The 22,376-nt window shown below is 36.4% G+C and overlaps 1 protein-coding gene across 2 annotated transcripts in view; it reads left to right on the top strand.

Annotated features, from left to right (window-relative positions):
* The first annotated feature begins 1,711 nt into the window (after positions 1-1,711).
* The window catches only part of PDCD4 (programmed cell death 4), a 28,853-nt gene continuing 8,188 nt past the window's right edge, over positions 1,712-22,376 (top strand). Inside the window, exons 1-8 of one of the 2 annotated variants that reach the window (XM_036265392.1) lie at positions 1,712-1,837; positions 5,716-5,822; positions 10,788-11,048; positions 12,688-12,782; positions 14,893-15,006; positions 17,515-17,736; positions 19,151-19,248; positions 20,113-20,227. In XM_036265392.1, the coding sequence (XP_036121285.1) occupies positions 5,780-5,822; positions 10,788-11,048; positions 12,688-12,782; positions 14,893-15,006; positions 17,515-17,736; positions 19,151-19,248; positions 20,113-20,227 (948 nt within the window). In that variant the 5' untranslated portion in view covers positions 1,712-1,837; positions 5,716-5,779. Of the gene's footprint in view, positions 1,838-5,715; positions 5,823-10,745; positions 11,049-12,687; positions 12,783-14,892; positions 15,007-17,514; positions 17,737-19,150; positions 19,249-20,112; positions 20,228-22,376 lie in introns of both variants that reach the window. The other variant, XM_036265391.1, reaches the window with a different exon arrangement.

Below are 22,376 nucleotides of genomic sequence, written 5' to 3'. Positions count from 1 at the left end.
AACAGAAGGTTCTGGCCATTACCCCAGGGTTTAGGGAACAAGGAAGAATGAGAAGGAAAGAGAACCAAAGCCAGGAGGAAAGACACAAAGAACAGCTACATGAGGTGGAAATGTCTTATTTTTAATTAAATTTTTTTGGGTGACATTGGTTAATACAATTATATAGGCTTCAAATGTACATTTCTTTTTATTTTGGGGAGGGAGGGGGGTGGCGAGAGAGAGAGAAACATAGATGTGAGAGAGGCACGTCGACTGGCTGTCTCCCGCATGACCCTGACCAGGGTCAAACTGCAATTGAGGTACGTGCCCTTGATAGGAATCGAACCCGAGACTCATTGGTCCCTAGGCCCACGCTCAAACTGCTGAGCCAAACCAGCCAGGGCTCAAGTGTATATTTCTATAATAATCATCCATATTGTATATTGTATTGTGTGTTCACCATCCAGTTGTGTCTTTCCATTACCATTTAACCCCCCTTTATCCTGTTACCACCCCCCCACTCCCTTTTCCTCTGGTAATCACCATATTGTTGTCTGTTTTTGTTTTTCTTTTGCTTAATCCTTTCACTTTTTTCAGGCAGCCCCCCAACACCCTCCCTTCTGACAGCTGTGAGTTTTCATTATCTAAGAGTCTGTTTCTATTTTGTTTCTTAGTTTATTTTGTTGATTAGACTCCACATATAAGTGAAATGATTTGGTATTTGTCTTTCTCTGCCTGGCTTATTTCACTTAGCATAATACTCTCCGGGTCCATCCATACTGTCACGAAAGTTTGTGTTTCGGGTTTCTTCTGAATTATTCCCAGAAGTGGAATAGCTGGGTCATAAACAGCACTGAATTTCCTCAAAATAGTTTTTAAAAAGAAGAAGAAATGTAAAAGAGGTAGAAGTTTTAAGAAGAAATTGTACTCAGAGTTTCAAAACCCAGCTGTGGGATTGGGAGGGAGTTTCAATGCTAGTTGGCCTGACTATCCATGAATAGCAGAGGGACTTGAAAGAGGTTTTTATTTTTCTTCTTCTTCTTCTTATTAATTCTAGCTGGAGGATATGTTTTACTGATTTTAGAGGGAGGGGAAGGGAGCGCCAGAGAAACATTGATGTATGAGAGAAACCATGGTTGCCTCTCATCCGCCGCCCCTCCCTGCCCAAGAGTTTTTGAGTCTGTTTCTTCATTTGCGAAATGGTGGAGAGCATTCACTAAGATCAAGTCCCTAGCACGGGGCTTGCACACCTAGGAGTCCAGGACTGAGCAGGGGCCAGCCAGAGAAGGAACTGGAAAGATCAAGGGCATTCCCCAGGGGAGTGTCCGGAAATGAGGGCAGGGACCCTCAGGAAGCCCAAAGCCTTTGCTTTAGCTGAGTTTGCTGACTACCCTGTGAAGGAAATGGGTAGCAGGTCAGGGGAGCCTCAGCCGGGTTCCCCACACCAACGCACTGTCCTTTCTTTCACCCATGCTTCTATCTCTCGCCGCACCTCCCAACCTCTCCCCACTCCAGCTGCTCGCCCCGCTCCCACTCCAGCAAGTTCTGGAAGGCAGACGCGCATGCGCCCTCCTGCGCCCCTAGCCAGCTTTCCACGTTTCACTTCCCTCCCTTTTCCTCCACGGCTCCAGCTCCACCGCTACGATTGGCCAGGCGGCCTCCTCGCCTCGTCCAATAAACGCCGGCGTCTCGCCCCCGTGTTACTGGGTAGAACAAAACAAAAACAGAGCGAGACCGGGCAGAGACGCTCCGAGGCAGCGGCAGAGGCTGAGGAGCGGGCGTCAGGTCAGCGTACCAGGGACAGGTCAGCGTACCAAGGACCTGGCGAGCAGCAGCAGCGGTGGCAGCGGCCCGAGGGGTCAGTACCGGCGCGGCTCGCACGCTTGGGAGGACTGCGCCCTCTCCCCAGCCCCGGTCTCCCCTCGGGTGCAGCCGCACGTTGGGAGGGGGAGGGGGCGTGGAGGCCCTGGCCGGGTCTGGTCAGGTCCGGGTCGGCGGGGCCGGGGTCCGGCCGCCGCCTCCGAGCGCCGCCGCCCCCACCGCCTGTCCCAACGCCCGGGGCTGTAGGGAGCCCACCCCGGTCCCCTCCTTCTGGACTTGGGCCCGGAGCGCGGCGGCGCGGGCCCGCCCCCTCCCAGACCCCATCCCCCGTAGCCGGGCGCGCGAGGCGCTGGCCGGAGAGGGGCGCCTCCTGCTCCCCGCGAAGGCCGGGGTTTCATTTTGTCTCGGGCAGTGGGCGTTGGGGGCGCGTTTCTGGCCTGACTGAGCTCCTGTGAGGGTGGCTGGCGTCCTCGCCCCCGGCCTCCTTGGGAGCCCTCTGCGGAGGCCGGCCTGCCCGGGCGCTGCCCAGCCCCTCCCCCGGGCCCGGTGCGGACCGGCGGCGGCGGGGGTCCGGGCCTGCGCCCGCGGCGGGGAGGTGGCGACCGCTGCAGAGGCCGCGCGCGCGGGGGCGGGGGCGGGGGCGGACACGTGCCCGCCGCGGGCCGCTTCTCCCCTCCGGAGGCAGGGGGTCCTTTTTTTTTTTTGCTTTTTTGCTTTTTTGTTTTTAGTTTAAATGAAATCTCCCAGAGAAAACAAAGACGGGAAGGGAGCCCCCTTTCTGTGAAAAGCATGGTGTTTGTTGCATTTATCAATTTGGTGCAACGTACACGCGCGGGTTTTGTTTTGTTTTTGCAAGAGCTTCAAAACGGTTTGCTGAAGTTAAACATCGCCCGTCTCCCCGTGTCCTTGGGAGAACTGGCTAAGTAGCCAGCAACAGTATGGTATCTACAGATAATTAAAACAATTAAAAATGCAGCCTCGTGTGGAAAAAAACGGTCACCGCCTGTTTTCACTGTTGAGTTTTAGAATTTTGACATTTTTGCTAATGGAAGGCTTTTTAGGAAACCGCTGTATACTTTTTAAAAAAGGAACTACTGCCGATGTGTTGTAAATTTAATTATTGCTATTTATGCCCTTCACCTTTTTTCACAATAGGTTTATTAAATTCCCTAATATCTCAGCAGGCATCTTTGCATTATATTTTGATTGGCTTTTCTGTTGTAGTAATAAAAATAGTTGCTAGTTGTGCAAAAAGAAATGACATATTTTCTGTAGTGCTCACTTTTGCGTCATTGTGGTTAAATTCTCTTAGCTGATTTCCTTTTAAATTGCTAATTAACTGTGATTGTAGCCCTGGAAGGAATACAAATAAATTTCTAGTTAACATATGGACTGAATTTAAAAAATTGTCAGAGTGGATTATCAGGTATATTTCAGGAAATAGATTTGGGGGCGGGGGGGGGGGGATCAGAGGCCCAGGCTCTATCTTTTAAGGAATGTCTTGGCAATTGACTTCTGAGTGTGTTTCTGTGAAACACATTAGAGAAATGAGAACAATGTTAAATTTCAGCCTTATTTTGTCTAACATGTATAGTTTTGTTTTATTGAAACTTAATTTTGTAGTTTAGTGTGAAAGATGGGGGGTTTAAATTTTTTGCTTTACATTTTCTTAAATTTGGGGCAAATTTTATAAGTAAAATGGGTAGGAGGGGGGAGAACTCCCACTGCTTTGAAGAGACTGAAAACAGGGAACATATGTTTATCCTTCTCCAAATAACTGTGTTGCTATCAAGTGTGACTGAGTTCTTGATTGCATTATCATTGCCTGAAGACACAGGGCTTTTTTTTTTTTTAATTTTAATTTTTTATGAGCACTTAATAAAAACAAACTTGGAACAATATAGATGATAGTCATTACATGATAATTTTCTTTGCCCAACTTAATGTTTTCTGTATAATAGTTTAAATGTTTTTAACATTTGGAAAACAATATTTAAAAATTTGTTGTAACAACAGGAATCTTTGTTTTAATAAGCTTTTCTCTTTTAACCCTAAAAACGAATCTTCCTGTAGTATACTAAAATTTGGTATTGACTGTGTGCAAACAGTGCTGGATTTAGAAGGTTTGGGTTCTAACTCTGGTTTTTCCACTGAGGAGCCTTGTCTCTTGTGGACAGATCACCTGCGTTCTCAGAACCTGTTTAGTTGTGTGCAAAGTGGAGGACCTGTCTTTAGATTGTTTTGAGAGGTACATGAAATAATACATGTAAAAATTTTTTTAAATTATAAAGTGGTTTGGAAACATCAGTTATTTCATTTCCTTTATTAGCTGTTATGTAGAAAGTATATTTTCAGATTATACTTGCATCAAATATGAAAAAGACTTTAATGTAACTAGTGTAAAAAACTCATACATATACGACATTTTCACTTTAATGTGTAATTCATGTACAGAAATGAAACAAATGGCATTTTCACCCGCGAAGGACACTAAATGTTTAGATATGCAAACTGTTTTTGTTTGCATATTTTTTTGTATCTCTTGTATATATTTTTAAGGTTATATTTTCTCCTAAATCCAGAGTTTGGGAATTATGGTATTAAAAGGTATTTATATAAAATAACACCTCTTTATTCAGAATAGAATTGGAGTAATGTCACCATTTTGTTAATTTCTGAATCGACATGATAGCATCTTAGTAGCCTAAGGATTATGTCATATTAAGAATTTATGCTTTTAACAAAAAGTGTGTTTGTTTTTGTTTTACAAAATAATACCCTTTTCTGGAGAAAAGGCTATAAAACTTATAAGATGTTAAAATAGTATATATTGAAGAATTTAAGTCAGTTTCACCTTTGAGTTATAGGAGACATCATATATCATTCTAAAATGACATTTGTTGGTTATGTTATATGATAAAAACACACTTTTCTGTAGTTCAGTAGTCATTTTCATTAATTTGTGCGTTTTATGTCTTAAAGGAAGGGCACATTGCTATTGAAATTATTGTAAATGATTGGAAGGACTTTAAATACTTAAGTACTACAAACCACTGTTTGAGAAATATTTCCAGATACTGAAATTTATTTGGTTGCACCTTCTGACAACAGTTCTCATGAAAATTTATTTGGATAGTCATTTACATAACATTGAATTTATATCCCTTAAGTTAATTTTCTAAATAAAAGGTAATTGATTTCATCAAAACCTTCCAGCATTAGTAATTTTTAAGCAATTTTGAAACCGGGGTTTAAAATATTGAGATGCTACTGTTGTACTTACTCTTTTAAAAAATAGGTTAAGACTTTTAAGTGCGTTTTTCAGATTATAAAAATAATACTGTTCTTATGGAAAACAATAAAAAAAGTCTCCCCATCTCAAATTTGTTATAATAGTAATTATAGATATCTAGGTGATGGAATGGCAGATATATCTCTGCCTTTAGATATGTTGTAGAGAGAAAAACAACACAGTCACGTGATACTCCTGATTGACCAAAACTCTTGTTTGCATTTTGTAGTAGTTCTCATAATTCATTGGTAGCAAACTATCTAATATTGATTTATATCAGATTAATTATGAGGCCTGTTATTCCTAAAATATTGGAAGTGTGTGTGTGTAGTCATTTAACTTGAAGTAAACATTTACAGCAATATCTTTTAATTCCAAGTTAATGGAGTAATTTGGCACACCCAGAAATAATGGGTTTTTGGGTTTGTTTTTTGACACATAAACTTGTCAAGAAGATTGAAAAACCAAATATTATTTAGTGTAAGCTGTCTTTGAAGTGAAGTGAACTCTTTTTTTTTATGGAATTACGTGATTTTTAAAAAAACAGTGTTATTAAGTAAATGGAATTTACCTTAATTGTATCAGTTTGGAAGATATTGAAACTTTTTTTTTTCTTTTTAAAGAAATAGATCCCAAAGGAAGACTTCCATTTGGTAATTTAATCAGTGCAAGAGAAATTAAGGAATAATGGATGTGGAAAATGAGCAGATACTGAATGTAAACCCTACAGGTAAGTATTAATATTTTGAATCTTGATTATATTATAAGCAAGTTTCAGGCCACATTTTATGAAAACATATTAAAACTGCCTTTACTTTATTATTATTATTTTTTTTATCCTCCTCCGAGGACATTTTTCCATTTTTTGTTCAGGTAGAGTGGGAGGGAGAGAGAGGAACAGAGAGAGAGAGAGAAACATCGACGTGAAAGGAACACATCGAGTGGCTGCCACCCGCACAACCGACCAGGGCCGGGGACAAACTGCAACCGAGGTACGCGCCCTTAGTGGGAACCGAACCCGGGTCTCTCAGGACCGCAGGCCGACGCTCTAACCGCTGAGCCAAACCAGCCAGGAAAACTGCCTTTACTTTAAAAACCATCTTATTCATGCTACAAGAAAATGTTCATTTTTAAAATCAAGTTTGTGATTCTTAAATTCATATAAATTCATTACGTGTCCTTATTTTTTTGCCCATCGTTTCACATTACATACATTCTTATTCTACACTATTTATAATAAACTATATTGTGTAGAATGGAGAATAGTGAATTGCTCATTCATATTTTCACATGAGCTAGTTAGTGATTCCTGTAACAAATTATTATTGGTATCTTCAATATCTTTCCCAACTAATAATTTATATTTTATAAATTGCTTAAGGGTATTTTCCTTTCTTTTCCATCATACTTTAGTAGCACATTATTATAAAGATAGTTTTTTGAAATAGATGTCCAAATGATGAGTTACTTCAGACAACTTGAAATGTATTTCTGGCTTACAGAATAATCTTTGTAGAGAGTTAATAAGGATTTTGAAATATTCCCAACAGTGAGAGCTTTTCCTATTGATATATTTTAAATAATTATTTGCTTTATAATTTTATTAATAATTGAAATGGTAATTATCTTTTTAAATTTAAATATATTTATATTTCACTTCTTTTTGTGTGCTCTTTACCGAAGTTTAATTTCCTTCTGTTTATTTGACTCTCTTTCCCTTCTGGTAGCCACATCATTCTGTTGTATATATCTGAATTTTGTTTATTTTTGTTTTATATTCCACATATGAACAAAATCATATGGTTTTTGTACTTTGTAACTTATTTCACTTAGCATAATACTCTCAAGATCATGTTGTCATAAATGGCAACATTTCATTTTTAAAATATTTTAATTTTAATACTCACCCGAGGATATTTTTTCATTGATTTTTAGATAGAGTGGAGGGGGGCAGGGAGAGAGAAAGAGAGAAAGAGAAACAGAGAAACAGACATTGATGTGAGAGAGACATCGATTGGCTGCCTACCCGCATGACCCCCATAGGGGCCGTGGATCAAATCTGCAACCCAGGTATGTGCCCTTACCCAGAATTGAACTCATGACCCTTTGGTCTGCAGGCTGATGCTCAAACTGCTGAGCCAAACTGGCTAGGGCCATATTTAAATTTTTTTTTTATTCCTCACCTGAGGACATTTTTGCATTTGTCTTCAGATAGAGCAGGAGGGAGAGAGGGAGGAAGAGAGAGAGAAAAACGTTGATGTGAGAGAGACACAATGACTGGTTGCCACCCACATGACCTCAACCGAGACCAGGGACAAACTGCAGCCAATGTATGTGCCCTTAGTGGGAACAAACCCGGGACTCTCTGGTCCGTGGGTTGATGCTCTAACCACTGAGCAAAACCGGCCAGGGCTGTATTTTATTTTTTTTATGGCTGAGTAATATTCCATTGTGTGTGTATACACACACGCACATACTCACGTGGTAATTACTTCTTTTCTGAACTGCCCGGTATGATAGCCATTCACAGTTATGAGTACATGAAACACAAGAGTTTATTCTTGTATTATTATTTATTAATTATTGTATTATTTTATTACAACTGTAAAACTACTTTTGCCTACCCCTGTATTTGAAAAGATATTAAAATAGTTGAAGAAGGAACATTTAAGTATGGTACTATATGTACTCCAAGGGACAGTTTAAAGCATTTAATTATACTTTCGGTCTTTTCTCTTCCAGATGAGTTTAGTGGTTAACCTTAATTGTAGAATAATGAAAAAAATTATGTTACAGGGAGATGTTTAATGTTTTCTTTAACCACTGATTCTTACTTGAAACTCCATCTAATTTGAACTCTGGTCTTTCTCCTTTCTCTTAATCTTTTGTTCATCCTCTCTCTTTAGCTATCACCACTCAGCTGTACTCTAACTTATATTTCCTAGAATTGCAGTCATCCAAGATTCACATGTAGGTTTGAATCCTCACCACAATCTGTTTTAGATATGTACCTTTTCTATGAAACATCTTCCTTCTGTAAATGAGGATAGGCATCTTCATTATAGAGTTTTGTGAGGATTATAGACCATGTATGTAAAAAGTGCCTAGGGTATATTTATAGTAGGTAATAATAGTGATGGTTATGACAAAAGAAGCAGTACTACTGCTATGACTACTAGTTTAGTTATGACATTGGTTATGATGATATTTCAGACTCACCCTCCTAACCTTGGCTTCCTTTTCTAAAAACTCTTAAGATGTCATTTCACTTTTGTGTATTTTTTTGTTAAAAGTATCACTTTCTTATTTACCCCAAAGTTACTATCCTTGCTTTTTCCAATTAGTTTGTGACTGAATTACTGCAACATTTACTTAGCGGATCTCCCACTTTACACTTTCTCTTTTTTTTCTATTATGTTCTGTATTCTGCTAAACTAATCCCCCATTAGGTCAGTAGGTCAGTAATGGTCACATTCGCATATCATAATTCACCCCTCCCCTCATGGTACCAAGTCGCTGAGCTCTGACCATTTGTGGAGTGGTCAGCAGTTATTTTGGTGATGTAAATGGCAAGATCATAAATTACAAGATAATGAGTTTACACTTTATTTTGAACCAATGAGAATACCTTCAAATGGTTTTCAGTGAGGGCATGTTTTAGAAAATTAGTCTCCATGCAGTTTAGAGAATGGTTTGAGGACCGAAGGCATGGAGAGTATACTTATGAGACTAATGAAGTAATTTGACTCTTCTTAGTGTTTTTTTTTAAAATCCTCATCTGAGGATATTTTTCTGTTTATCTGCAGATAGAGTGGGAGGGAGAAGGAGAGAGGGAGAGAGAGAGGAACATCAATGTGAGAGAGACACACTGACTGGTTACCTCCCACAAGACCCTGACCAGGACTGGGCACCAACTGAAACCGAGGTATATGCCTTTGACCGGCAGCAAACTTGTGACTCATTGGTCCACAGGCTCACTCTCCAACAACTGCTGAACCAAACTGGCTAGTGCTACTTAATGTTTTATAATTACCATGATGTATGCTCCTAAATTTTATATGTTTTGTCAAGAATTACAAAGATTTTACCACATCTATACTTTTTAAAGGTTGATTTAAAAAATATATAGTTTTGACATATTAAAACATGTTAAAGCCCAGGCACATGGGTTTTAATCATCCTGATTACATTTAGAAATATTTAAAACCATCTGAGGAATTCAACTCTGACTTGAGTTAGCCTAAATGAAATAATAATAAAACAAAACACAAAAAAATCTCTGTCCCAGGGGTAACTAATATAGTAGCTTTCTGACTTACAGTTTTCAGACCAAAGCTGAGTGTGTCATTTGATCTGCGCAGACATTTGAGTTGATAGTATGAAGGATGCTCTGCTAGTTGCTAGGGTACCAAGAAATACAATTCCTCTTTTTTTTTGGTAAATCCTCACCTGAGGATATTTTTTCACTAATCTTCAGATAAGAGTGGGAGGGAGGAAGTGAGAGGGAGAGAGAGAGAGAGAGAGAGAGAGAGAGTGAGGTAGACACACTGATTGGATGCCTCCTGCCTCCCCAGGGCTGGGGACTGAGCTGCAACTGAGGTACCTGTCCTTGACTGAAATCGCATCCATGACTCGTTGGTCTGCAGGCCGAGGCTCTAACTGCTGAGCCAAGCCAGCCAGGGCTACAGTTCCTCTTTTGAGGCGTATGACTTACTTGGGAAAGCAGGACTGCTATATAAAAAGAAATAAAGTGATTTTGGTGATGCAGTTAATGAGTGATATGAGCATTAGTGTTATTGTGGGTATAATTGTTAGGAAAGTTTTTACAGAGGAAGTAGTACTTGATCTATATCCAAGGATTTTGATAATTAAAAGAGCAGGGAGATGACATTTTAAACAGGAGACCATTGGGAACTCTAGATACGTTGCTGTCTTCTAGGGGATAGTGTACAAATCTTACATAGGCTAGAAGATTTTCAGAGGATGGTTTGGAGAGATGAATTAGGACTCTGAGATGATAGCTTTAAAAGCAAGCTTTATCTTGGAAAGCAATGAGCAGTTCGATTTAATCATATGTGATCACTTACTTGTCAGATTAGTAATATCTCCTAAGTATATGTAATAATCATGAAATGTTTGGCAAGTTATTTAAATAATTTCAGCCTTAATTTCCTTATCTGCCTGTATAAATGATGTAGTAAATAGCTCTCACACTTGTGGGTACATGACAAAGTGCCAACACAGTGCCTGATAGATAATATTAGGCATTCTGTACGTATTAGTTTTATCTTCCTTCTCTCATGATCCTTAGTCTTTTATCTCCAACTGCATAGCTCTCTTAGCTCACAAAAATCTAAAGGTTTTATATTTGGTGTTTATATTAAGATAGATTGTATGATCTAAACACGAGATAACATGCTTTTAGTAAACTTTGTTTATTAAAATTCAGTGCCTTGATAATGTGAAAAGTAATCTTATTGTTATCATTGATTAAATTGAACCATATGAAACTGCCAACATGTGACCATTACTGACCTACAAAAATGGTAACTTCATGTGATTCAAGCTAATATAATTTACGACTATAATTGGTATAACAGTAGATGGTTAAAATACTTACTTAGAATTTTCTTTCTTCATTTTCCTCTTTAAGATCCTGATAACTTAAGTGACTCTCTCTTTTCTGGTGATGAAGAAAATGCTGGGACTGAGGATATAAAGAATGAGATAAATGGAAATTGGATTTCAGCATCCTCCATTAACGAAGCTAGAATTAATGCCAAGGCAAAAAGGCGATTACGGAAAAACTCATCCCGGGACTCTGGCAGAGGCGATTCAGTCAGTGATAATGGAAGTGAAGCCCTTAGAAGTGGAGTAACTGTACCAACCAGTCCAAAGGGAAGGTTGCTAGATAGGCGATCCAGATCTGGAAAAGGACGGGGACTACCAAAGAAAGGTTGGTATATACCACATCCCAAAGACACAAATGGAAAAAAATATATTGTCTGGTTCTTGTACTACAATTTCCTTGTTCTACGAATTAGAAAAATGTAAACAATGAAAACATAGAAGATTTTGTGATTTGTATATATTTTTTACATAGTACTAAACTGAGGACCATCCCACTTTTTCTTTAAGTTGAACCTTTTTTCCTGTTTGAATAGATTGATTTTTTGAGAACTTTATTTCTAGCAAAATACACACTGATGTTTTTCACAGTTATGAATTGTGCATGTACTCTCTAACTTGGCTTCAAAGAAATAGGGTCAGGAATTCATCATATCTATTGTCTAATCAAATTATGTCCATTGTGAAGAATACATGATACATACGAATTTGGTAATACATATTTTTCTCAGAATCTTAATGATTTCATAGATCTGGTTCTGAGTTCTCTTTAGCTCCATTTATCTTGGGTACTGGAGTGGAATTGTCTGTGTCACTGCTGTATCTCCAGTGGTAGGAGTAATGATTAGCTGTGTAGGTATCTGTACTTAAATATTTGTTAATGGAGGGACCTGTTAGCTTTTGTCTATGGTAGAATTTTGATACAATTTGGTGATTTCACCAGCTTCTGAATGGTGGGAGCTTCAACTTGTAGCCTAGGATTCTTTCAAAATGTTTTTGTCACCTGTCCAAAGTAATTACTCTTATTGAATAGCTTTGTAGCCATTGGTTGGATCAAAATGGAACCTAGTTCTCAGATTCTGTTTTGCTCTGGTGGGAAGGATTATATTCTGGATATAAAATAAAAACCTCCAAAAAATATTGGTGATACTGTAAACTTCTTTGAAAATAATTTACTATAGTAAGTCTTATAAAAACATTTCAGTAAGTTTATGTAGAAGAGCAACTTTGAAAGTTGCATTTGTTAAACTGCTACTGGTCAGCTTGTATATAGAAGTAGAAATAATGATCAGTGCTGTTAATGCTTAAATAGTAATTATTTGTAACACTGCTAGTTGTAAAGTATAGTTTAACATATGCTTTTATATCTAAAGAATATTTGACTTTAAAACATTTGATGGTGGTCACGTTGCTTCTTTGTAAATTAATTTCTTACTGAGTTTCCTATGCCACATCTTACTGGCTCAACATAATTTCTTTTTGTTTTGGTCTCACATGCCAAATAAAATTTAGAGCTAGCCCTGGCCAGTTTGGCTCAGTGGTTGGAGCATCGGCCTGTGGACCAGAGAGTCCCAGGATCGGTTCTTGCTAAGGGCACGCACCAAAAAAAAAATTTAGAGCTAACTATCACCTGCTTTGAGGTCCCCACTATAGCTATTTTGTTGCTATTTTTTTTTGCTTTTATTTTAAAGCAGCTGCCTTTTTAGTTTTAATTTATAAGCTATTTCAACTTAATGTTTTGAAGTTGGTTATAAAATATCTAAGCATTACCAAAACAGCAGTGATCTGAATAAAAAGAGGTTTAAAATATAACTCTCAGCTTGGAATAAAAAACCCCTAAAATTAAAATATAATTTTTTAGCTGTTATTTTAATTAAAATCTGAGCATCTAGAGTTATTTCAAATTTTAATTAAAATAAAAATTTATGAACTTTGTCTCTTTGCTTTCTCAATTCAAAACTTTTTAGGTGGTGCAGGAGGCAAAGGTGTTTGGGGTACACCTGGGCAGGTATATGATGTGGAGGAGGTAGATGTGAAAGATCCTAACTATGATGATGACCAGGTATCATTGTTTTTGATTTTTTACATATATATTTAAATACTTATAAACTTTTTTGATCTCATGTTTGTAGTGTACTCATACATTTGTCAAATCATATGTTCTGTGTCTGAATTTACAGTCTGTTACTGTCAAGTCATATGTATGATTATATGTACTAATGTGTGTATATATAACTTTTGAATATATATAATGATATATACACACACACATTATTATAATGCAAGTCATATTTAACTCAGTGCCTTCAGACTGTTAGATTAATTTTGGATTAGGAAAGCAAGATAACTGACAGTAATGTATACATAATTTTCACTTGGTTTCTGAAATGAGTCAAAAGTAGATCTTTACAAATTAGGATTATCAAGTTGGGTATTTTTCAATAAATTCTTTTTTTTCCCTTTAAATTGTGGTGATTTTATTTATTTACTTATTTATTTATTTATTTAATTTTTTGTTAATCTTCACCCAAGGATATGTTTCCATTGATTTTTAGATAGAATGGAAGGGAGGAAGGGGGGGGGGGGAGAGAGAGAGAAGGAAACATTGATGTGAGAGACATGTGGATTGGTTGCCTCCCACATAACTCCAACCAGGGATTGAATCTGCAACCCAGGTATATGCCCTTGACTGGAATTGAACCCAAGACCCTTTGGTCTGCAGACTGACATTCTAACTGCTTAGCCAAACTGGCCAGGGCACAATAAAGTCTTTTGAGTTAATTTAGTTTCTGTGGTAACAAAAATTGAGAAGAATATATATATATTTGAATATCATGAAAGACTTGTAAATTTTAAGCTCCTTTCAAATATTGCTGTTTAGGATGATAACTTTGGTCATTTTGAAATGTGGATCTTTTTTCTTGATATAATGCTGAGAATATAAATTTTTAATAGATTTTCTAACGAATTCACATATATTTATGTTTTTACTGGAAAATTTTTCTTTTTTTAATCCTCACCTGAGGATAGTTTTTTATTTTATCATTAGATAGAGTGGGAGGTAAGAAGTGTGTGTGGGGGAACATTGGCGTGAGAGAGACATCGACTGGTTGCCTCCCGCACGACCAGACCAAGGCCAAGGCTGGGGACGAACTGCAACCAAGGTACTCGCCCTTGACTGGAATTGAACCCGTGACTCATTCATTGGTCCATGAGCGGATGCTCTAACCGCTGAGCCAAACTGGCTAGGACATGGAAAATTTCTTATACAAGAATAGTATAATGAATTTGCTTGTACTCATCTCCTAGCTTTACCAACTTTAATAATTAATAACTCATGGCCAAGCTTTTTTTCATCCTGTACCTCCATTTACTATTCCGGTTGTGCATGTTCCTCCTCCTCAACCTCCACAGATCTGGATATAGTACTATCTTTTGTATAAGATAAGATGTGGTGATGAAATTTTTGACAGGAAATTATAAGGTATATGTTAGATTGTTTTTATTGTGTATTTATATGTATGTACTTACCCATTTTAACTAACAGTTGGATATAGAAGTATTTCTAAGAGAACATGAAAAATATATTTTAAAACCAGTAGGATTCAAAGTACTGTAGAAATTTTGCGAAATATTCTAGTTTTAAAATGTAATTTTTCAAATTAATGTTGTTAAACGGAAGCTAGTCACAAATTGCATGTAAACATTTCAGGGATTTTTGCATAGAAGAGGGATACTTCTTTTTGAAATTTCTAATAGTGCTTTCCCTTAGAGAATTATTTGTCACTACTACATAGATTTTTGTTATAGGGACTTTTATTATGGTAATACTAATCATGAAAGCTTTGGTTCCAAAACACTAGGTATGATCAGAAGCCATCTTAAAACTTTCTGGTCACGGAAGGATTTCTTTTGTGAGAGGTATCAAGAATTAACAGAAGATACTGGGGAGGTTGGGAAGCAAGTCATATTTACTGTGGTTAGTGGTGCTAATTGATTTATTATATTTAGATTTTGTAAAGGAACAGTGACAGATTCTATAAGTAATGAAAGCATGTCCTATCTTCCAGAATTGGGATCACTTATCAGTTGGAATATAGAATTATAAAACAGTTTCAGTTTATCTGAATATTTTGTTCTTTAATTTATAACTCTCCTCCTTCCCTCCTCAGGAGAACTGTGTTTATGAAACTGTAGTTTTGCCTTTGGATGAAACAGCATTTGAGAAGACTTTAACACCAATCATACAGGAATATTTTGAGCATGGAGATACTAATGAAGTTGCAGTAGGTTTAAAGTTGCAATTATAATTTATTTCATACATAACACTGTTAAAAGCAAAACATTCTATCTAGAATGATCTTGGATTGCTGAATAAGAATTTTGTATAAATGAATTTCTAACTAAGTAATGGAGTAAAATTTCATAAATTTAGATGAATTCTTACCTATTTGAGATCTGAGGAGAGCTATGTGCCATTACCTTACCTGAAAAATGACAGAACACAATACTTTTATAATTATAAGATATTTATAATTGATAGTTTATATAATTTTAACAATTTCAAGGTATTTATGGACCGTTTGAAGCCTCTTCTGGCATCTCAGTTAAAATTGCCTAAGTTGTATATATTTTTTTTGACCTTCAAAAAATGTATTCAGAAACCAAGATAACAAATTGATAATTTGTTATGGGAACATTTACTGTGTTATGAATTTTTCATAAAGTAAATGTAAAAGGGTAAAATAAAATTAATGGTTTTCTTATTAGGATTTTACTGACTTAACGTAATAAAATTGCAACCAACTCTTGGAAGACTTTTTAGATCCTTTTAATTCAGATTAGGCTTTTTTGGTTTGTCTGATACCATGAAGATTTGATATCTTTGGATTTGTTGAATTTGAATGTGAAACAAATACTTGTTCAGTGCATTCCATGTGGAGAAATTAGTAGGTGATTCTTGCCCCTTTGAAGCTCGGTGAAATGAGAACAATGATAAAATATTATTAAAATATACTATGAAACATAGAAGAAAAATTGAACTAAGTCCTAGGAGGGCAGGGGCGGTTGAAAACCTCTTATCTACCTAGCATGGGACCCATAGTATGCTATGTGTTCATTAACTGAGTAGTACTATGAGCAGAGTGTTACGGTAGCATAAAATGGAGAGTAATAAAAAAGATGATTCTGAGCCCTCTAAGGATGGTTAGAATTTGCCATGGTAAGATGGTTGGAGAGAGTTTTTAAGGAAGGAGGAGTATCATGTTTAAAAGCAATGGTTTAGCTGTTCAGGTGCAGTGGAGAAAGATGGAGTGGGAAGAGACAGTTAACAAGGACACCATTTAGGGCTTGTGAAAATAGTACTGGCACTCCTTTAGTAATATACCATGATTTAAATATTCTGAGAAAACTTAAAGTAAAAAGGAAGGTACTCTAGTACCTAAGTAACAGAATTTAGCCTCTAGGGTCAAAATGACTACATTCCATTTCCAACTTGTTTATTCCAGCTGTGTGCCTTCAGCAAATACTTAATTTTTCTGTGCTTTGTTTATGATGCGTATGGTGATAATATATCCCTTCAAAGGGTTGAGTATTAAATAAGATAATATAAAATAAAGTGGCTATTATAATGACTGATATATTATAAATAGTCAATAAGTATTAGCTGCTATTATACGTATATATTTTTGTTGTTAATTCTGTTGTTAATTTCCATTGAGTTTTAGAGAGAGTGGAGGGGGGGTAGAGAGAGAAACATTGATGTGAGAGAGAGACATCGACTGGTTGCCTCCCTCACAATCCTGACTGGGGCCGAGATTGAACCTGCAACCCAAGCATGTGTTTTTGAGTGAATCCCAAGATCCGTCAGTCCAGGGCCCAATGTTATAACCACTGAGCAAAACCAGCCAGGGCAATATACATATATTTTTAAATATTTTTTCTTTATTGATTTTAGAGAGAGAGAGGAAGGGAGAGGGAGATAAAACATCAATGAGAGAGAACATTGGCCACCTCCTGCACGTGCCCTGACTGGGAATCGAACCGGCAACCTCTTGGTGCATGGGTGGATGCTCAACTAGTGAGCTACACTGGCCAGGTCAGGGCAATATTTTTAATAGAAAATTTTGACTTTATTCCAACATTTAAAACAATAATCCCACTTAAAAACAATGGTTTAAGATCTCATTTTAAACTTGACATGACAGTATAAAGTAAATTTTTGTGTGAAGAGAAAACTTTGAAGAAAAGTAGAGTATAAATAGCTATGATAATGTAAAATGAATTTCTTATAAATGCTTATATAGCAGTATTCCTAGAAATAATGTGAATAGATTATAAGGCAGAGGATTAGTTAACTCCTAACACCAAACTTAGCAAGGTTACGTGGTTTAATAAACTATTTTAGGTGTAATTTATATTTTTTTAAATTGATTGATTTTTAGAGAGGAAGGAAGAGAAAAGCCTTGATTTGTTGTTCCACTTAAGCACTTACTGGTTGATTCTTGTATGTGCCCTGACATGGTATCAAACCTGCAGCCCTGGTGTATCAGGACGAGGCTCTAACCAACTGAACTACCTGGCCAAGGCTGTAATTCACATTCTTGTGTTCAGCGATGTTCAGACAATTAAAGCTTGACAAAGTGGGTCAATATGCAGTTTACATTGGAGTAAGATATATTTATCCTATCCCTCAAAATAGGACTGCTTCTCTGATTTTTTCCAAATGGGGAGAGGTGGTAAGGACATAAATAATCATGAATTTTCAAAAAATAAAATACTTTTTTTTATAATAGGAAATGCTAAGAGATTTAAATCTTGGTGAAATGAAAAGTGGAGTACCAGTGTTGGCAGTGTCCTTGGCATTGGAGGGAAAGGCTAGTCATAGAGAAATGACATCTAAGCTTCTTTCTGACCTTTGTGGAACAGTAATGAGCACAAATGATGTAGAAAAATCATTTGATAAATTGTTGAAAGATCTACCTGAATTAGCATTGGATACTCCTAGAGCACCACAGGTTTGTATGATTTTTCTTGTTCATTCTCTTCCCCTACTACCCTTCCAATTATAGAAATAATATATATTCCTAGGATATTTTATTAGATGAAAGAGGAAACTACGACCCATATTTCCTATCACACAAAGATAGCCCTCTAACATTTCAGTGTTATTTTCCCTGAGCTCCCCCTTCAACATAGTTTTCATCATACTATAATTCTATATCTTACTTTCCCCATAATGCTCTGATAGTTTTTAGGTAATACTTTTTTTCCCCTGTCTATAAACTCTCAATATATGAAGTAAGCTGTTTTATGAGCTGGGATCTTTAAAAAATCTAGATTGTTATTATTGAGGATTGAATTTGCTCAACGAATCTTTATTTATAAAAGTAATCATAAGTAAGACTGTTCCCTTTTGTAGCTTTGTGGGGAAATAATTAGAAAATGTATGGTTTTATGCTTCTGTTTAGGTTTCTGTTCTCAAAGCCTTATACTTTTATTAGACTTAATACATGCTGACCTTATAATATGACTTTCTGATTTGACATAAAAAATGTGTGAATTGTTTCTAGTTCCTTGACCAAAATTTTAAATCAAGGTAGGAGTACTTTACTTAAACGTTAGGAATAGAGCATAGGTAGGCTAATTCCTAAGTGCCATCTTATATATGCACCATTTTTTTTTTTTTAATCCTCACCCGAGGACATTTTTTTCCCTTTCTTTTTTTTCTGTTCAGGTAGAGTGGGAGGGAGAGAGAGGAAGAAAGAGAGAGAGAGAAACATCAACGTGAAAGGGAAACATCGAGTGGCTGCCACCCGCATGACCAACCAGGGCCGGGACAAACTGCAACCGAGGTACATGCCCTTAGTGGGAACCGAACCCAGGTCTCTCTGGACCGCAGGCTGATGCTCTAACCGCTGAGCCAAATCGGCCAGGGCTATATGCACCATTTAACCGTACCTTTATTGTTGGACACTAAAGTTCTTTCCAGTTTTTATAAGAAATAATGTTATGAATATACTTTCAGATATTTCTATATAACTTTTCACCATAAGATAAATTTCTTTAATCAGTTTTTTGATAAACCTAGTCCCATTAATTTTTTTCCAGAGAAGAGGTTTCTCTTTAAGTCACTGACTTACAAGTGTTTTTGACCACATACTCTGTTTTAGGCATTGTGCAAGGTAAGGGTTGGGGATTCAGTACTGAGCAAAACAGATGTGTTCCCCACCATGTCACTTGAAGGTTAAGATGTGGGAGTGTGTGCCAAGCATAATTAGTAGGTGCTGAATAGATTATTTTAAAATATTCCAGTCTGTTTTAGGTATTGACTATGTAGTTCAACCATTCATCATTTATGTATTTAGAAATTATATCCTATGAAGGTTTATTTTAGATTTTCTTATATAGCTTGCTTTTTTCTTATTGTAGTTGGTGGGCCAGTTTATTGCTAGAGCTGTTGGAGATGGAATTTTATGTAATACCTATATTGATAGTTACAAAGGAACTGTAGATTGTGTACAAGCCAGGTAAGTAAATTAATTTTCCTACTCAGAATTTCAAAACGGGGGGGAAATTCTACAGGATTCTATCAAAATGACACATAACTTAATCAGACAGTGTGGATATCTATTTGTCATTTGTTTGTATTCTCTACTGTTAAAATTGAGAGATTGTTGGCCTGATATAATAGGAAGAGAACAGTATTGTAATACAGAAGTTCTGGGTTATAGCTAAACCATTAGCCATCTTCTTGTCAAGCCACTCTTCCTGGGCCTCAGTTTCCTTGTTTATAAAATGAAAGGATTGAATTTAGAGTGATCTCTAAGGTCCCTTCAGGTTTTAACATTCTGTAATTATTTAATCTATAATAAGATGGACAATATTATAACAAAGTCCCCTTTCAATTTTATATTTGTTATAGAAATCTTAAATAATGTTTTTCATTCTTGTTCTTTGGTATAATTATAAGCTAAATGTGATATTTGGGAGTTAATGCTATATGATTTTTTAAAACTATGTTCAAATTAGATGTGGACTTAGCCATGTCTTAGGTTTTCTTAGGTGTAGATGTTAATTTTCTAGGACTACTTCAGGTCATAGTGGAATGGTTGCTCTGGTGGGAAAGGCATGGATCAAAGTAAAATTTAGTAAAATAAGTATTTTGTAATAACAATAGGTTTTTGTTGCCTGAGAAATGAAAATAATAGAGTATAAGAATATTAACATGAGAAGCAACTTTTAATTTTGCTCTCCCAGCTTTTTATTTTTAAAAAGTGTTTTAAAAGACTTGAATTTTATGGTGGTGGTGGTGATTTTTTTAACGTTGTCTATGACTTAGTCAATCTGTAGCATGTCCAAATGTCAAAATTAAATTAATTTTTTTTTGGTAGGGCTGCTCTGGACAAGGCTACTGTGCTCCTGAGTATGTCTAAAGTTGGAAAGCGCAAAGATAGCGTGTGGGGCTCTGGAGGTGGGCAGAAGTCTGTTAATCATCTTGTTAAAGAGGTAACTATTGGTTATTATCTTTAACTTAATTTATATGTATTCCTCTAGGGAAATAAACTATGCCCTCTAGTAATTTTTTGGACAAAAATTAAGTTCAGTCTTATAGCTGTAAGTGGAAACTTGAATAATCCTTGTATATTGGGCTTTATACTTTTTTGCTATAAGTTATCCAATAATTATATAATTGTTATTAAATTTGTATGGTTTTCCTTGACTTAAAAATAAAACTGTTGCCCTGGCCGGTTTGGCTCAGCGCTTAGAGCGTTGGCCTGCGGTCTGGAGAGACCCGGGTTCGGTTCCACTAAGGACGCGTACCACGGTTGCAGTTTGTCCCCAGCCCTGATTGGGTTGTGTGGGTGGTGACCACTCGATGTGTCCCTTTCACGTCGATGTTTCTTTCTCTCCCTCCCACTCTATCTGAACAAAATACCAAAAAATGTCCTTGGGTGAGGATAAAAAAATAAATAAATAAAACTGTTAAAGAGCTTTTATGATTAAGGAAAGCTGTATATGAACTTCAAAGGTATGCATGAATTCTTTTTCTTATATTGGTATTTAAAATTTCTCGAATATTGTTGAAAGAAGACTTTGTAGTTACCAATAAATATCCATATTTGTGTGAGCAATTTGAAGCTGGATAGTCTCAGGTTATAAATGATGAATTATGAACATGAGAGTCGATCAACATGGTAATATTTTGTAAGGAGGTTCACCACCTGTATGCATGCTTTAAAGAAAAAGTAATTGCCCAGCTGGTGTGGCTCAGTGGACTGAGCATCATCCCATGGACTGAGAGATCCTGGTTCAATTCCCAGAGCACATACTTGGGTTGCGGGCTCGATTCCCCAGTGAGGGGTGTGCAGGAGGCAGCCGATTGACATTTCTCACATTGATGTTTCTCTCTCTCTCTTTCTCTCTCCCCCTCTTTCTTTAAATCATCAGTAAAACCATACTTAAATGAAGAAAAAGTAATTAATATATTACATTAAAATGCCATATTTAGTTTTTGGATTATTTTTTTCCTGGCAGTAAAATGATGTTCTATGTCAAGAAACAAAAAAATTTAATCTTATTTGCAGGCTTTTAAGAAAATTAGAAGATTTATAGTTCATTTGCTTCTAATTTTAGAGCATAATCTTTATTTGTGACTATAGTTTTGATACTTAATGTCTTAATGATATGTATACCTTGAGTGCTAACGAACTTAAAATTTAGAGCTTTAACCATTTTTGCTTTTGTGTGAAGATAGATTGGTTGGTGTTCATAATATCATGATTGCAATATCTTTTTAATTAAAAAATTATTAGAACAAATTGAGGTATAAAAACAGCCAAGATACTAGGGCAGTTTGGCAAGAAAATGAAATAAAAGATACCTAGATTATAAAGGAAGTAAAAATCTCTAGTTCCAGCTGACGTGATTTGTATAAGGAAAACCAAATCCACAAAAAAAGAAAAGCAAAAAGCCAAACTATTAACTAATAAGTGAATTCAGCAAGGTATAGGATATAAAATCAATATACAAAATTCAATTTAGTTCTGCACACTAACAATGAATGATATGAAATGAAAGTAAGAAAATAATTACAATAGCATAAAAAAGATGAAAATAGGAATAAACTTAAAAGTGTTTTATACACTGAAAACTGTAAAACATTGTTGAAACAAATGAAAGAAGACCTAAATAAGTAGAAAGGTATCCATATTAATGGATTAGAAGGCTTAATATTGTTAAGATGGTAATATATTTCCCCAATTTAAGATGGTTTGACTTGATGATGTGCAAGCTATATATATTCTGTAGAAGTTACTTTGAATTTTGATTTTTTTTCCTGGGCTAGAGATATGTGCAGTATAATACCTTCTTGTGATGCTGGGCAGTGGAAGTGAGATGATTTTTGCCTAATTGTAGGCTAATGTAAGTTGTTCTGAGCACATTTAAGGTAGGCTAGGCTAAGCTATGATGTTCAGTAGGTTAGGTGTATTAAATGTATTTCTGACTTACAATGTGCTGATTGGAACATAACACCATCGTAAGTTGAGAAATATCTGTACTCCCCCAAATTAATTTATATATTTTTTAAATTCTCACCTGAGGACATTTTTGCATTTATCTTCAGATGGAGCTGGAGGGAGAGAGGGAGGAAGAG

The sequence above is a fragment of the Molossus molossus genome, unplaced genomic scaffold, assembly GCF_014108415.1.
Source record: "Molossus molossus isolate mMolMol1 unplaced genomic scaffold, mMolMol1.p scaffold_m16_p_17, whole genome shotgun sequence".
In the NCBI taxonomy this organism is placed as follows: Eukaryota; Metazoa; Chordata; class Mammalia; order Chiroptera; family Molossidae; genus Molossus; species Molossus molossus.
Note: the sequence above shows the minus strand (reverse complement) of the source record. Positions and strands in the feature narration are given on the sequence as shown.